General features: G+C 47.1%; 1 protein-coding gene across 6 annotated transcripts in view; it reads left to right on the top strand.

Annotated features, from left to right (window-relative positions):
• The first annotated feature begins 13,141 nt into the window (after window positions 1-13,141).
• Window positions 13,142-17,719, top strand: part of LOC116957170 (roundabout homolog 2-like) — a 280,412-nt gene continuing 275,834 nt past the window's right edge. For all 6 annotated transcript variants that reach the window (XM_032979234.2, XM_076052814.1, XM_076052823.1 and 3 more), the window contains exons 1-2: window positions 13,142-13,334; window positions 14,704-14,899. In XM_032979234.2, coding sequence (XP_032835125.1) covers window positions 13,326-13,334; window positions 14,704-14,899 — 205 coding nt within the window. In that variant the 5' untranslated portion in view covers window positions 13,142-13,325. The remainder of the gene's footprint in view (window positions 13,335-14,703; window positions 14,900-17,719) is intronic.

The raw sequence follows: 17,719 nt of genomic DNA, 5'->3' as shown, positions 1-17,719 counted from the left end.
GTTGGCCGTGAGCGGGAATTGGACCCGGGTCGCCAGGTTCATAGCGCAGCGCGCTAACCGCTACACTATCGTGAAAGAGTGTGAGGTTCCATCAGTGCACTGCACCACCACCACTCCGCCACTCTCCATAGTAGCTGAAGTTATGCACAGTACAGTATTCAACTTGAAATACGCTAACAGGTCGTTGATCACATGAAATGCTACATTTTGTTGTATGAATGTATCATCCATAGGTGAGTGAACGCTTTCGTGGTTAGAAGTCACAATCGAGTGGTATAAATTATAATTTAACTAATTGCAGCCTAATTAAGCATGACTTTGCTCTGTTGTGCTAATGACGTATTTAAACGACCTTCCAGATGGAGATGGCAGAAGTTTGGAACGGTTCCCTGATTCATATTGGCAAGAGTGTGAGAGAGGGTGTGAGAGAGAGTGTGAGACAGTATGGGAGAGAGAGTGTGAGAGAGTGTGAGCGTGTGAGAGTCTGAGAGTGTGAGAGAGTGATCGTGAGAGAGTGTGTGAGAGAGAGAGTGTGATATTGTGAGAGAGAGAGTATGAGAGAGATTATGAGAGTGTGTGTGAGAGTGTGAGAGATGTGAGAGAGAGTGTGAGAGATGAGAGTGTGAGATTGTGAGAGAGAGTGTGTGAGTGTGAGGGAGTGTAAGAGTGTGAAAGAGTGTGACAGAGAGTGTGTGATAGAGTGTGAGAGAGTGGGAGAGAGATTGTGAGAGTGTGTGTGAGAGTCTGAGAGTCTGAGAGTCTGAGGGAGTGATCGTGAGAGAGTGTGTGAGAGAGTGTGTGATATTGTGAGAGAGAGTGGGAGAGAGATTGAGTGTGCTTGAGAGTGTGCGAGAGATCGTGAGAATGTGAGGGTGTGAGAGAGAGTGTGAGAGAGATTATGAGAGAGTGTGAGAGATGAGAGTGTGAGATTGTGAGAGAGAGTGTGTGAAAGAGTGTGAAAGAGTGTGAGAGATAGTGTGTGATTGAGTGTGAGAGAGTGGGAGAGAGATTGTGAGAGTGTGAAAGAGAGTGTGATATTGTGAGAGAGAGTGTGAGAGAGATTATGAGAGCGTGTGAGAGAGAGTGTGAGAGATGAGAGTGTGAGATTGTGAGAGAGAGTGTGTGAGTGTGAAAGAGTGTAAGAGTGTGAGAGAGTGTGTGTGATAGAGTGTGAGAGAGTGAGAGAGAGATTGTGAAAGTGTGAGAGATGTGAGAGTGTGAGCGTGTGAGAGTGTGAGAGCGTGATCGTGAGAGAGTGTGTGAGAGAGTGTGATATTGTGATAGAGAGTGGGAGAGAGATTATGAGAGTGTGTGTGAGAGTGTGCGAGAGATCGTGAGAATGTGAGAGTGTGAGAGAGAGTGGGAGAGAGATTATGAGAGAGTGTGTGAGAGATGTAAGAGAGATTGTGAGAGTGTGTGTGAGAGTATGAGAGATGTGAGAGAGTGAGAGAGATTGTGAGAGTGTGTGTGAGAGTGTGTGAGTGTGAGAGAGTGTAAGAGTGGGAGAGAGATTGTGAGAGTGTGTGTGAGAGATGTAAGAGAGAGTGTGAGAGTATGTGAGAGTGTGTGTGAGAGTGTGTGTGAGAGTGAGAGATGTAAGAGAGAGTGTGAGAGTATGAGAGTGTGGGAGTGTGTGTGAGAGTATGTGTGAGAGTGAGAGATGTAAGAGAGAGTGTGGTGGTGGTCATCGCGCGCCACGGCGACGAGCGAGTGTTTCAGAAGGTGAACATGAGGGTGCCGTCCACGCTGGTACAGAGGGCTTTTCCGCCCCCCCCCCCCCCAGCGTTCGAAGAAGACGTGCACATCACCGACATGTGTGTGGTATGCGTGCTCCAGTCGGAGCCGCGCCTTGAGCAGGCCTCTGAACACTGGAAGCAGCACAGAGCAGCCGTCTGTGTCACCTTCCAGCATCTTTTATCTCGTTCTGTACACCGCCAACTTCGCCTGAGCACAGGCGAAGTTGGCGAGGTCATGGCGCTTGTTAGCCAGGTAAGGCGCCCCATATACGAAGCTGCTGTTGTAGAAGGGTACCCCCAGTTTCCTGAAGATGTCCCCCAAAAGGCGGAACATTGGTTTGAGCCGCTGGCAGCGTAAGTACTGGTGGGGCAGATCCTCCCTGGCACCGCAGGAAATGCACAAGTCTCTTGCCCCCCGGCGAGATTCGGCTGAGCCACACGGCCGATGGCAACGTGCAGTGTGCCAATCTCCACCGGAGGTCACCGCAGCGTTTGCCTACGGGAGACTTTGTACATTTGTTTACACTGGGGGGCGGCCGCAATGAGGGGAGATAAAAAAAAATGGTCTCTCCATTTTGTGTCCGGTAGGTCGGCCAGGTCACGGGAATGCAGCGCCTTGACACATCCACGTGTAGAGCGCTTTGTTCGGGGCGCTCTTCGGGAGCACGTTCCTGCAGCCTCGGAGCTTCAGCAGCTTGCCGGAGTCGCTGTGGCCAGGGGGCTGGGCGCGGGAGAACCACAGCTCCGGGAAGAAGGAGGGAGGGGGGGTAGGGCCGCCACCGTCCCCCGGCGCCTCCAGCTTCAGGCGCAGCTCCTTCATGGCGCGGAGCGACGTCCCGCAGCAGCTTCTCCCCCAGCGAGCGTGGAGCGGAGCTCCGCGGTGCTGGTGATCTCAGCTGCGGTCTTCCACTTGGGCTGATGGGGGCCTGCACGAGGTCGAAGACTGTCCGCAGCCCCGCTGATGTGAGGCGTAGAGCCAGGGTCCTCTCTCCTCTGAACCCCTGGAAGAGGCCGTTGCAGAACAAGGGCCTCGTTCAGGAATTGCTGAGGTCGCAGTGCGCGCGCGTTCTGCTCCACTCGAAGCTCCGCCACGTGTCCAAGAGGCTCTGGAGAGTGTGGCAGAGAGAGAGTGTGAGAGTGTGGGAGAGAGAGAGAGTGTGAGAGTGTGGTAGAGAGAGTATGAGAGCGTCGGGAGAAGCGTCCCATGCGTCTGTCTTGTCCAACATGCTGAGGGCTGCTTCGGGTTTCGAGTGACGTCCAAATCGATACTCAGACAGCTGCGGCCAAAGTGAGAGTACTACCACGTGTCTGAATCGTTTGTCTGCCCTTACATTACGCGCGGGTGAATATTGAGCTGCCGTGGTTGTGATGGTGAGCACACTGGACTCGCGATGCAGAGGTCGCCGCTTAAAAGTCCATCTCCCGGTAACGGCAATTGAGACGGAGGGGGAGGGGGGGCAAGTCACTTAAGCATCGAATCCACCGCCGCCTCCATTTAAACAAGGGAAGACATCCACAGGGTTGTCAAAAAATCAAACGACTGGCCTCCGTGTAACAAACTGCAACCTCTGGTGATGACCTATCCCCATACAAGTGACATGCTTTAATGCGTTAGCATAAGTGGATGTACCAGAGGTGGCACGTTTGCCCCATGAATGAAATTTCAATGAATTCACTGAATGTAAACAAGGGTAATACCAAGGGAGTTTGGACCTGCTCCCAGACATGACCTGAGCGAAATTTAATCCTCAAACTTCTTACGCACAGTCATTTCAGCGGTTAATGGGAAAATTAATTTCGACTTAAGGAACGTGATATAAATTGTCTTATGTCGTAGCCATACATTCACATTTGCTTTTAGCAGTGCTGATATTTAAGTCTGGCTTTAAACCCACGTAATATATGAAGGCAATATTAAATCCATCTGAATATTAAAGCACAGTAGAAACCATATTAAATTACTTAAACTTTTTTTTTTTTACAAAACTGGAATTGAGATCATTGTTGTTTTAATTATGAATGCGGGGGATACATCTTTCGTGATTTTTTTTTAATCCAATTGGCTGTGTACATCAAAACTTATAACTGGAGAATATGCACAGTGATTATACCTAAAAGAAACTGCATCATGAAAGGGAGATGACATCTCCGCAGGCAGCCTTTATTAGCCGGTAAATAATGCATCATCAAATGACTTCGAATTTCACTGGCCGATTTCAAATTGGTAGTCACATCATTTTGTTGAGCATAATACGCTTTCTATTGTGTATTGCGAATGCCGCAACGAAAGTGACATTGCGCGCACTATTTGTCAACAAACATACCCATCTTTGCACAGGAGATTATCATGCCACACGGTTGGAATTGCAACTTGTATATACGTCAAACTCAGTTATGCAATGTATTTGGCAACCAGGGGATCATGGCAGAGGGTGGATCTAAAAATGCGGCGAGCCCAACATGTCAACACGACAACAGTGCGTTGCGAGACACATCTGTAAATCAACGGTGCAGCCCAAAAATCCAAGTGCAGCAGCAATTCGCTCATTACCCGGAGTCAACAATTCGCACGCTGGAGGAGGGCTGCTGTGAAGTGGGTTTGCTTCGTCTTCTCTTTACCCCGGTGACCTATAGTGTTCCTGGCGTGTGCCTTATTAGCGGAGATCATAAAATATTAACTTGATGTAATTGTAAATGCACTCCCGTAATTGCAATACATAAATAATGCTTAAAGTTTAACGTGTCCTCGCGCGTGGCGTTTCGCTGACGTGCTCTCGTGCTCTCTCCTTTCTCGCGCCTCGCAATGTGTGCACGAACGTCTGCTCGCAGGCTCTTTTCGTCGGGGCACAGGGCATGCACCTGTTTGTGTGTGTGAGTGTGTGCCTGCGTGTGCGTGTGGGGAGCGGTAGTGTAGCGGTTAGCGCGCTCTGCTACGAACCTGGCGACCCGGGTTTGATTCCCGCTCACGGCCAACACCAAGTGACGATTATCTTGAACCGGTCCTGGGCATCCCCTAGGTCGACTCAGCATCAAATGAGTACCTGGTGCGGTGTGTAAACATCGACGCTAGGGAGACAAAGGCGGTCGGGCGTGGTGTTGGCCACCCGCCCCTTCGTGTGCCGTGTCGGCCTTCATAGGTGCTCGCTAACAGCACTTGCCTCTACAGTCTGTTACAGTCTATACGGGGGATCTCTGTCTTTGTGCGTGCGTGTGTGTATCGCACGCGTGGGGAGCGGTGGCGCATTGGTTAGCGCACTTGGCTACGAATTTGATTCCCGTCCACGGCTAACATCAGTGGCGGTTATTTGAACCGGGCCTCCTCTAGGTTGATCCGGCCTTAAAATTAGTTCCCTGGTGCAGTGTGTAACCATCAGTATTAGGCTGCTGGGTACGGTACTGGCCACACCATGTCTTCATGCGCTGTACCACCAATAGCACTTGCTCCAACAATCTGTCTAGGCTTTCCGTGGGAATCTTTTTCTTACATATATATATATATTTTTGTGCAGCGTGCACAGTCGCCCCTCACCACCAATGTAATCATGACCCAGCAGTTACACACCGTGTACTCGCGGACAATCTGGGCCGTCAGCAGATCCTGCGGCCCCAGAGAGGATCCTCCCCCAGTGGCATCATTGAGAAGAGGGGCCCAAGTGACACGTGGGCCTGGCTTAACAGCAGAAATGAGCAGTTCTCTTACAAGGGGTTTGACGTATGTACAGTACATTAGATGGCATTATTATGAGGATGGTTGAGGGGAAAGGGGGGGGGGGGGCTGACTGATGGTTCCGACTGGGCTCCCCCATAAAAGCCTGCTGTTGCTCCGATTAGCACGGTCGGCTACGTACGGTGCGAAAGAAGTTCAGCGTACATACGTAATATGGACCACTATATATATACCCTCCAAAGTGGTCCAGTGTGTGTTCGATGAATCAACAGCAGTCATGATCATCCTCTGTTACGTAAAGGAATCCCCAAGCTCTTGCCATCTTGTCGTTATCTTGCCATGGCCAGTATTGGTTTAGCACCCATGCATGAGCTTATTTCATTGTTCCATCTCCACGGTGGATGCCTCTTGGGCATTTTCTCTCTATAATTAGTCAAGCAAATCACCCATTAGTGTATGCCATTGTAGTGCACCGTGTAATTGCCGCTACCTTAATGTCTCAATCATTCTTAAGAATGCGAGGCCTCTGTGACCATATACGCCCTCCCAACACCTTACAATCACCAGAATTTTTTTTTTATTCCAACATTTAAATGTTTTATCATCTCACTGTGTCACCATGCCTCGCTGTAATTGGTACAATTAGTGCTCTGTTGCCCAGTGCGGCCTAATTGATCCTTCCAACTTTTTGTTTTTTGGTAGAAAGGAGCATCGATTTATTACGTCCCGACAAATTTGCCCTCTATTTTATATGCCGGCAAGATTTTTGCCCAATTAACACAGTAACCAGGGAACATAGCTTATTTAATGAGTAGCTCAGCGACCTCAATAATTAGCACGGTGTCCTTATAGTACACATTGCATGTAGGTCCCTGATTAAATGGATGAGCTATTAATAATAATTTTTAAATTACTGTCTAAAATGATTAATGGCACTTCTGGCGCTTTGCAGTATTGCACATTTCGTCGTAATTTGGTGGCAACCGGAGTAAGGATATATTCCTGCATCCCTAATTAAAATATATATTATAACATTTGTAAACGTGCACAATACTTCTTGGTCATAAATGATCGTGACTCTGAGGCACGGAGCCAAGTTCAGTGTCGCTCGAATGCGATAGGCGAGAGAGGGTGCGGGATGGCGTGTTCAAGCATCCTCTTAACAGTAGGTGTGGTTTGATTGCTGCAAAGCCTGCAGCAGTATGGCGTTTCAGACGACGGGGGCCGCCACAGGGAAACGACGCCCGTGCAGCGACGGTCCTGGGCCGTCGTGCAGGGTGATAGGAGAGCGAAGAGAGAGAAATCTTCTAGCCTCGGGTGGCATAGCCAGAAGATCTTGTAGCTGACCCTGCTGGAGCGAATGGAGGCAAAGGGCATCTAGTCGAGGATGATAGGTGCCGAGGACCATTGCAGTTGCTTGAGGTTCGTTGATGAACATAGAACAAGGGCGGAGTTGCAGTCGTTGAGGTGAGACTCGAATATTTATGCAGGCAAAAGGGTTTTGGCGATTTGTGTACGTACGTTGAACTTTTTTTTTGCACCGTATTTAGCCAGCCGTGCTGATCGGAGGTGCGGGGGAATGACAACAAACTAAACACAAAAATCAGTTCTCAAGAAATGAGTTTTCAATCTGGAATTAAAAGTGCATAGCTCCAGTGGCTTCCTAATATCAGAAGGAAGAGCGTTTCAGACGTCCGCAGAAGCGCATCGGAAAGCACGCAATACGGTGACCGTCTTTTGTTGGATAGTTATCCAAAAGCCGCTGCTGCGAGGATGACCGAAGTGCGCCAGATGGCTTATGCTCCTTGACGAGATCATCAAGATCTTGTGGTTCATTTGTAGCAACGACTTTGTACGTAATGAGTGCGACCCTATATAATGTGTATTCGTTCGGCAACCGGTGGTGATGACTGGATGCAAATGACGGAGGGTCCAGGTGTGGTAGTTGCACTATCTGACGATGTGCTTGGTGTAGCTGTCGGAGGATAAGGTAATTGGAGAAATGGATAGTGGATAGTGGAGCACAGCGATTCGTGTGTTGGAATGGAGCGTAGACGTGTTCGATCGCCGTCCCCCGGTGCCCATCGGGGTGGCTTTAGCATTTGGAGGCATTCACAGAGAGGTCGTGGGGCCTTGGCCCACTCGCTGCAAGTCCATCCGCGCACTCCGAGAGCCTTTCGTGAATGAGCGTAGAGCACACCAAACAACGGATACACTCGTGAGCCTTGTTATAGTGTAGAAATAAGTGTTGTTGAGCAGTGGGAGTACCGGTGGTGGTGGTGGTGGTGCAGAAGTTAGTTCAATGGGTTATGAACCCTGAGTTTTAGTCCAGGTCAATTATCTGGGTAAAATGTTTATGTAATTTGATCCACACCATGCTGCCCTTAACAGGGTGCACAGAATACACTACTTTAAAAGTTAAAAGTACGACTATTTGTCAATCCACTGCCGAATGAAAGCCACCCCATGATGACTGAACTGCACCATGAAGACAGTGCGGGGTTGATCAAGGTAGGAGTGTATGACAACAGCTTAGATAATACAAGCTTATGATATTAGCCATGGCCTGGACTCAAACTCAATTTTCTGGGGGTGTTGTAACACAGTGCACCACTATTCTGCCCGCGCCCCTCCATACGTGTATTCCTGTAAATATACATAATTGACAAAAGGCTGGAAAATCATTTCTCTCAGACCTTAATTTTGAGCACTTGAGCTGATACCCATATCAAGTGACTCAATCACACTACCCCTATTTGTCCATCATCATCACGAGAGCGCCGTCACATCCCATCAGAGCAGCACTCAGCTTCCGCTACCACCGCTCATATAGTATGTATATGTTGCATATCTTTCTCGCCGTATGTAGCCAACCGTGCTAATCGGAAGTAGCATCGTGAGCCAAATGGCATGGGTTTTTTTACGCTTTTCCCGTCTCTCTCCTGTGTGTGTGCATGTGAATGAATTAAAAATATATTTTATATTTTCACAACGCAGTTGGCAGGTGCACGTACGTACGCCCATGGCTGCAGAACAATGTGGCCAATTCTTGGAAAGCTTGCGGCCAAGAGTTTCGGCACAGCATTCTGCAGTGGTTATACCTGCACACGTGCGTGCACACACTGCGTGGCGCGGGGGGATTCGATTTGTTTTCGAAGGTAGAAATCAATGCCTTTAATTCTGTTTGGACGCACAGAGCTGCCTAAGGCTGTGAGCCAAGAACCCACAGCATGTAATATGCATGCAAATACAAATGAGCAATACTGTATATGTTCATAGAGTTGATGAAGTATGTGTGTGTGTACAGCGTTGCGGGATGCTTTTGGTATGAATGACGCTATATAAAATGAAAGTATTATTATTATTGTATCATCATCATCAGCAGCAGCTGTGATCAATCCGCTGCTGGATGAAGGGCTCCCCAAGCCGTTACCATCCCTCTCACAGCCATCGAGCAACGGCACACACACGCGTCGATGTCATCGCTGCATATCCGCGACGAATGTCCTCTTCAATGAGTGTGGTGTGACCGCGTTTGGCTGTCACATCGTTCTTCAGTGTTGACCACCAGCTGCTGGACTGGGAGCAAAGGCGAAGTTCGAGACATGGTAGTGACGTTCCTGTTGATCCTGTTGAGACACGGCTGGTGAGAACACAATGCTCGGGTTGGGCAATGAGCGGGCCTGGGAGGGGGGGGGGCGGAGTAGCGTGCTGCAGAAACTGGGAATGCGGGTATGGAAGCAAGCAATAAAAGCAATTAAGATTTTACCTGGTTAATAACATCCTTCCAATGATTGCTAAATTTGAAGTTATGTCTATGTTTGTATATCTGGATGGCTTCATGAACAAACCTTTTATAGTAGCCTGACGGTTTGCAGCGTACCCTGGTCTCGGAAAAAAAAAAACAATATCATGAGCGCCCACAGCGTTGTAGCAGTGATCAGCAACTGCGGAAGAGCCAGTTCTGCCATCGTAGTGACGGTTCAGAAAAGTAGGTGTGCTTGGGCAGGGCGTGTACTCTTTGTGTGTACGTACACGATTTATATGTACATGTGCCTGGACGTTTCCATGTCTTTTCTGGCTGGACACTCCCGCACCTCTCCACATCAACAAATCAACGTTATGCACGTGTTCAATTATCGTTACATAATTTCAGCGGTGACTGATATGGTAAAGGGTTTTATTGGGTCTGAGCATACGAGGGTATTTTTTAAAGATATAATTGCCTGACTAGACATCAAAACGCAATCCTATTTGGAAATACGGAAAACCATTAAATGAGGAAAAATACTGAAACGTGGGGATATGCAAGAAAAAAGTTCGATCAGCTAAACCATTGCATATTTCTTTGATGCGTTTCCGCAGAGGATATAAAAATTAACCCCTACACTGTTTCTTGCAAAAATTATCCACGAGGTAGAATTATGTTTTACGGGCTTTTAAAAATTGCCCCCTTAATCGTTAATCAACGGTTTGTTCATATTATTTTTCATTGTTAAGGCTCACGGTTGATCATCGTCGGGGGCATCTCTGCCACACTGGGGAATAGTTGAGGTGTCTATTATTATCCTGTTAGGAACCTCTGGTTATACTGGTAGGAACCTCTGGTTACACCAGCCCACAGGGGATTATTGTGTCCGTCCGTCGTGCATCCAAAAATGGGAGGGGTGGGGCTGGGTGGAGAGGGGAGGGGCTGGGTGGGGAGGAGAGGGTGGGGAGGGGCTGGGTGGGGAGGGTGGGGAGGGGCTGGTTGGGGAGGGTGGGGAGGGGCTGGGTGGGGAGGGTGGGGAGGAGCTGGGTGGGGAGGGTGGGGAGGGACTGGGTGGGGAGGGGCTGGTCACCCCGTGGTGCCCTTATGAAACTCAGCGTTTAACCTACTCACGCCGGCTTATGCCCGCCCTCACAGTCGGGCATACGTGCGGAATACACCACGCCACCGTTGACCCTGGCCATTGACCGAGCGACCCAACGTTCCTACCAGCTCCCTCCGCAGGAATGTGTTATTTTTCTTCTCTTTCTGCTTACCAGGTTAAGTGTAGTGCGTAAAATGCAGACGGTGCCTGATTGATGATTTGAATAACATCTCCTATACGGAATTTCACACTCCATCACAGTCCATAAGTTATTGTCTGTATATCAACAGATACGCGTCACGTGCAAACACTGCACAGCCCTTATGTCAGTTCAATGCTGGACGAGGCCCTCCACCCACGATGCGGTCCTTAGGGGTTATTTGATCATAATTCTCTAAGGGGCCGTCCATAAATGACGTCACGCACCTAAAGGGGGGGGGGCAGACATTTGTGAATATGTGTGACGAGGGGGGGGGGGGGGTTGAGAAATGTGACGTCACATCAAAATGCGCAACTTAAAATAAATATAGACAACACGCTCTACTTAATTAAATAGACTTTTTAATAAATGTTTTCTCCTACAACATCAGAGTACAGCGCCACATTAAATACGCACTACAATGACAATAGTTTAAAGCGAGTTGAAGCATGTTTTATTTGGGGGGGGGGGGCAGAGCTTTGTGACGTCATATTTGAGGGGGGGGGTCTGACTTTTTGTGACGCCATGTGACAAGGGAGGGGGGGGGTCAAAAATCGTCCAAAATCGCGTGACGTCATTTATGAACGGCCTCTAAGCTGGTCAGTGGAGATTGATGAAGGTGATGAGCAATAGTCGTGGGAGCGTAGACGCATCGTACTAGTATTGATTTTGCTGCAATGCCCTTTGCTTCCCACGATGAAGGCCCTGTAGCCTTATGACAACTCTGCAAGGTGGTCACCCTTTCAAGCATTACTCCCTGGCTCAAAACCCTGCTTAATTTCCCAAATCTGATGGGATCGGGTGTATTCCGGGTGCTTAGGTTATAGGCTCATGTCATGTATCATAAAGCAGTTTTCACATGGAGAGAGAGCAGTGGTAAAAAAAAAATGTGATGGATCATACGACCAAAGTTTGGAAAGCTCCTAATCTGTTGAGTGAATAGACGTGACATTGCAAGTTATCGTGTTGGTGGTCATTTTTCATTGGCGATGCCACCGAGATTGTATCGACGTCAGTCTGTGTACATCCGTCCTGTAGGGCTGGCTTAGTAAGTCATATCTTTTCCTGAACAAATCTCGCTCGTGGCAGATATATTTCACGAATGTCTCTGTTGGATTGGGTTTTTTGTGTGGTCTAAAGTCTCTCTCTCTCCCCGCGGAATATCTTTGCTCACCTTATGATAGATATGTTGCCATCCCTCGTCATGTAGTTATTACCGTTTGAGTCATTTCTGTGGACAGCTTAAGTAAGTTAAGGCATTCGGATTTTTTTCTTTAAATAAGCAGGACATTCACAAACAGTGAATCATGGGTTTTGTGTGAAACGATTAGCACATTCCACAAAGTGTTCAACTTTGCTTGGGAAACACACAAGTTAATTCACGCGAAACATGAGCGTCATAGGGAACCTGACGTTTGATTTATAGCAAAGGGAGGCGCGCACTCGGTTTGGGACTTGCTCCAAGGCTCATGTGTCACTTGACGAACCTCACGTGAGCTGCAACGTGGCAGGTCTGCAACCTCCGGCCCATGTGTTGCCGACTCGATGACGCAATGCTGTCCAGGTTAAGGTTTACTGCGCCTGCTCGGAGCCCTAAGAGGGTGCGGGATCCATTAAACGCGGTGCGTCACGTCGTTATAGTTGGGCTGCCTGCAGTGCCGTTTATTTGTAACCTCAGCCGCAGTACCTTCTACGGGCTAAAAACACAGGTCGCTCGTTTCAGATTTTGCACTGCCCATGAAAAAAATAATAAACGTGTTTGCACAACACGCAAGTTCAGACTCCAAATGTTCCACTTCTCTGTCTGTGAATGCCTGCTCTTCATCTATAAAACGTCATAAACTGAACTTTACTTTTTTTAAGTATATCACCTCTATTTTTATCCTTCAAATATGCCAGTTTTTGCACGGCATCTTGATACACAGTTGCATTCGAACACCATTTAAATACAAATTGTATTGCATTTTAACCGACGTGAAATATAAAATCATTAAAAAAATGCAAGATCACAAGCAAATGTCAAAATTATACTGAAATAATTGGGAGTCATTTGTATTCCATTTTCACAATTATACTTTTACATTGCTTGTGGAGTGCTACTGCCAACTTTTTTGCTATTTTTTTAATCTGCTCACTGCTATTCCCACTGCTAATAATTCATTGACTCTTGGGTCATTTTTCCTCTATTACTTTTTCAATAGTACATCTTTCTTTGAATATTTTTTTCATCATATTCTAACGAGAAAGGTGTCCTTTAGATGGGGGGCTTCCATTGGACTTGGCATGGTTCACGATTTCCCTCCAGAAATGAGTAAGAAGTGCCTCTCTTCTGCTGCCCAGCGAAGGCAAGCAGCCAGTCAGCATTTCCCATAATCCATTTAAATGTTCGACCGCTTTATTAAATCCCTGCGTATTAACGAGGCACCACGCAGATACCACAACTCTACCCGTAATGGCTACGCCAATAACGTTTACCAGTTTGAGGATATTAAATAAATAAATAACGATTGATGTGAAGTACTATACACATCTCAAATGAATTGTGGGCGGTGTGATATCGTGGCGGGGGGGTGGAATCGGGGTCCCGGAGAGGGGTGTGTGGCGGGGGGGGGGTGACGGAGGCGGCGGCGTCGGCAGTGGGCTGGGCTTTAATTCTTTCAGGCTGCCTACAGCTCCTCCTCGTGCCGAGTGTTGGATTGCAGCGGATTCTGCTGCTGCTGCTCGCTACTATCCGTGCGCAGAGTGCATGCAGGGCGCGCGCGCGAGAGAGGGAGTGCGGAGCGAGCGAGGCCCCCCTTCCCTCAAAGTGGCCACGCGGAGCTCTCCACAAGCGCAATGGTGCTGAAGTGAGTGGAGCTGGGCCGAGGGGCATGCGAAGGGTAAGGCCGTCTTCTTCTGAAATTGAAACCGCGACGATCGTTCAACGCAGCATTAATGATCGTTCCGTAAATTGTTTTGTGGCAGATATGTTTAATTTGCTTATCTTGTTTTGTGCGAGCGAAGTAGGGTCAGATAAGACTTCAAGTAGCGGTGCATAATCTGTAATTCTGAATGGGTGGTTGTGGTGTGACTGTGCCCGTAAATAGATCTTATTATAGGCGTAGGCTCATGCAAGCCTACGCCAATAATAATGGTCCACGTGTAATCGTGTGTGCTCAATTAGAGAGGAGAGGAAATTATGCTCACGATTTGTGTTAGTTCGGAAAATTGATTTAATTGTAGATGATACTGTCGTGCGCTTGATATACTTTGGTGCATATATAAAAGCCTTTTTTCCCTTTTGGTGTAAAAGGCTTCTTGCACGGCATTATTGCTTTGTGCAATGCCAGAGGGAACTGATTGTAATATCTATTTTTCCCATTAATACATTTTGGCATTTCCATAGAGCTGCTTGTTAAATAAATATGTACTCAGAATGATGAAATTACACAAGACACATTTGTATGAAATGTTATTATCTCTCAGATATTCGTATGCTTGCATATCTTTTAATTGTGTATCTCTTCTGCCGGCTAGTGATAAGTATTCATTGACGCCCAGCATGATCACCTCTTCCATCCATTAATTTAAAACATGTTGTTGTTGTTGCTGTTGTTAATGTAGTGTGAAATCTGTAATTGGATTTTAATCCAGGTAAACACGGGTTTTTTTTGTTAATCCTATTTGTATTCTCACCAAGAAAAATAATGGAGTTGTGTCAAGTTAATTTGGTCCATGTGCGCGTGTGTTTTTTTTTTTTTAGCTGCCATTTAAAATGTCATATCCTATGCATGCGTTTATCTGGACAGATAATGCGATCAGAAGGTTGCACTGGAATTGCCGGTCAGAAGTTAAATAATCTCATCGCCCCTCCAGGGTTCATCAAATTAGTGCCACTTGTGTGAAATCAGAAATGTTTGTCCTTGGCAGCAGCCGACCCCTCTCCAACAATAATGTGGAATTTCCAACACTTGTTCAACGCTATACACAGAATCGAGTACTGCCGCACGCTCACGCGAGCAGTACAACGATCGGGCTGTGGCAATTCCACAGCGAGGGTTTTGGATGTGTGTGTGGGCAGTGATGCAGCGGTTAGGGCGCTGCGCTGCGAACCCGGCGACCCACGTTCAATTTACGCTCACGGCCAACACCAGTGAGGATTGTCTGAACGTGGCGGCCTTCAAAGGCGCTCGCTAACAGCACTTACCCCAAAAGTCTGTTAAGGCTAGACGGGGGATCTTTGCTTTTGTCTTTGTGTGGACTTCACAGGACAGGAGTGAGACCCCCTGCTTCTTCCGTCTCAACCATTGCTGCACAAGGATGGGTCGCTATTTGAGGGGCCTGTCCAGTGGAGTCGCACGCTGGTCAGATTCGTCACCGTGGTGCTACTCGTGTCCCCCTGCAGCCTTGAGCATGGGACTCTTGCTGGTGGCTTCTTGGAGTTGTGCAACGGCCGAGCCGAGAGGTGGGTTTGCGGCACGCCTTGCCCTGTCCTTGGCTCGGCGAGTGTGCTGGTCCTCGCGAGCGGACTTTATAATAGACCGTCGTCAATGTTTATGGAACAGCGTGCACCTCCGCCTGCTGTGTATTTACATTGCATTCGCTTTTATTTTGCTCTTAATCGTTTTGCAATATCCAAATCGGTGTTCTTTTTTATCATTATTTTGTATTCATGCAAATGCAATTGCATCAAGTTTTTACTTTAAAAAAGGCAATTCTGTCAGGTTCCCTACTGAGTGCATTTCACGTAACATTGTACTCATTTATAAAGGTGGTTTTGATGGATTTATTTTTCAAATATAGATTTGCTCTCTTGGCGTATGTCGATCCAGGCACTATTTGTGTAACTATTTGCGGCTCGTCGGTTGAGTAAAGCAGCTTGCAATCACAGGTTTTCGAGTTCAAATCCTGGTCGGGGGTTCAATCCAGCGATAATTCCTCAGGGGGCCATTAAAAATTATGATACCACTTTTGGGGAAGTCAACAGTGGTTGCCATATGGAAAGACTCACCCTGCCATAGGAATGTGGAATTTACACCACCGGCTGAGGACTATAAATAGGAGATGAGCACCCCCTCAAGGCTCAAGGCAGGACATCACTTTTTACATTTTTCTAATTATTTATGTCGCCACACACTATGGCCCACGAACACGCCCCTCCTTTTCTTAGGTATGGTCTACGGTGTAGTACCCTGGCTGGATATTGTACGGTACCACACTATCTGCCCTGCGATTAGCTTGATAGAAAAAGTTACCCTTTGACCTGCTGCCCTATGATGCCTCCGGCGATGTTCCGGCTGTCCACTTTTAGCCAGGGATTAGCTAAAGGAACGTAATGTATATTTCCAATCAATGTAATCTCCACAAACAAAAGCCGGCTTCGTGCAGAAAAAAAAATCCAATAACTTGTGCAATGATTTTTAGATAAGGATTTATGTGCCGTGCACGAACCCCTTTGTGGAATTTATGGTCAGTGTGTTATGTTATTCCAATAACATAGGTGGGTCATGCAGTGGCTGTTAAGTTTTGGGTGTTGTTTATGGCGCCTCCCCATTAAATGTGAGTCAATTTGTGATCAAGGCTATGCCAAGTCAAGTCTGCAACTATTAAAGGGACCATCCAGTGACTGACAGCTGAATAGATTTTTTTTTGTAATTTTTAATTGTAACTGGCTACCTGCTGCCATCACTGGATTCCAGCAAAAATAGCGTGCAGAGAGGAATCATTCCTCCACGTAAAAATCCATTTACTTAATGAATAAATCGATCCCATTTATTCAGGTAGCGTTTTATGTGTCTTTTACGTGCGATATATGACAAATTCAACCAGGTATTCAATTGGTAATCTTTTCATCACCGTAGGATATACTATTTTTCATATTTTATCTTAGCTTTGGAATTCGCAACTTCTCCGTTCAAATGAAGAGTACGTGGAAAGGCGTTTCTGCAAAGAGGCCTTCTTACCTATTTAATTTTAGGAATATTTGCCCTACGTTCAATGAAGTCGGATGAACCGATGTCAACGAAGATGGCTTTGGAGTCATGTGGTCACGTGACTTCCAACTCGCACAATTCTCATTTGCTCACCAAAGGGTCAATTGCTGCTACCCACACACACATGTCCAGAGATGAAGCAATGCCTCCCTCGCATGCCCCCATTTAATATATCTTGGGGTATGTGGATGCAAGACAGTGTCCTTGGTGAACAGATTCCAGCGGTGGCTTTGCAGGGAGCACGAGGAGGCGTGGTGTGTTGATATCGAAGTAGAGACTATCTGTCACGCAGGGCCCTGTGGAATGTCCCGTCAACATCAAAGCTTGGGCAGTGACACAGAGCTGTCATTTCTCCGGCAGTAATGGAATTGCATCTTGCTGCTTAGGATGTACGGTTAATTAAACTGGACGGGCCTCCCCACGGCAGTAATCTTCTAACCACACAACACGCCGCAAAGAACATATTCTTGCCCCGACTTGCATCTTCCCGAATAAGCGACGCGCGGTCAATACAATGTGCCACCCCTTTCGCCTTGCTACAGGGAGCCGACGGGACGGCAAAAACCATCATTTGATGAGATTCTAGGGTATTAAAAGGCAAGGAGATCTTCCGCGTCCTTAGCACGGAAGACTGCTGCCTTCGAGGGCACCTTATTATTTATTCATCAGCACAGACCCTCCACGCAGTAACTGCGACCACTCTCCTCCCCCGTTCCCAGCGCACACCACCCGCCCCTGAAACTCTGTTGGTTCATCGCAATAAGGAATTATTTATGCAGGAAAATCAAAGTGTAAGAACAACCTGAAAATAAGCAGCTTGATATCTCATATTCCAGCCTTGCCGCCGTGGGGTATTTTTTTGGGGAGGAGAGAAATACTGACTACACGTTCGCTATCATAATCCCTCGACTGTAAGAAGTAATGTCATACATGTTATTTATGGATGATGTGGCACCTGTTTGTACTGAGGTTCCATTTAGCATTTTGATTTCCCACTGTGAGAATTTGAATTATTGAATTTTGCCTTCAGGTAATGGTGCTATATTTAAGATCAGTTGTATTATTATATCCACGTGTTGCATTACTATAATAATGTGTTTGATTACTGCTCATGGTTCACATAACAATTATGATGCCAGTTGTTTACCAGTGGAAGCCTTGCCAAGTCCCAAGACTATATTTTCCACGAGGTTCCAGCGTTGGAATGTTCGGCATGTGAATGAAAACGAAATTGCAAAGGGCCAGCTGCAGTGATGTTCTGTACTAGATTTAAAACTCATTTCTTTAGAACA

Source organism: Petromyzon marinus, chromosome 3 (genome assembly GCF_048934315.1).
Source record: "Petromyzon marinus isolate PM22_M1 ecotype Great Lakes invasive population chromosome 3, UKy_Petmar_22M1.pri1.0, whole genome shotgun sequence".
Taxonomy (NCBI): Eukaryota; Metazoa; Chordata; class Hyperoartia; order Petromyzontiformes; family Petromyzontidae; genus Petromyzon; species Petromyzon marinus.
Note: the sequence above shows the minus strand (reverse complement) of the source record. Positions and strands in the feature narration are given on the sequence as shown.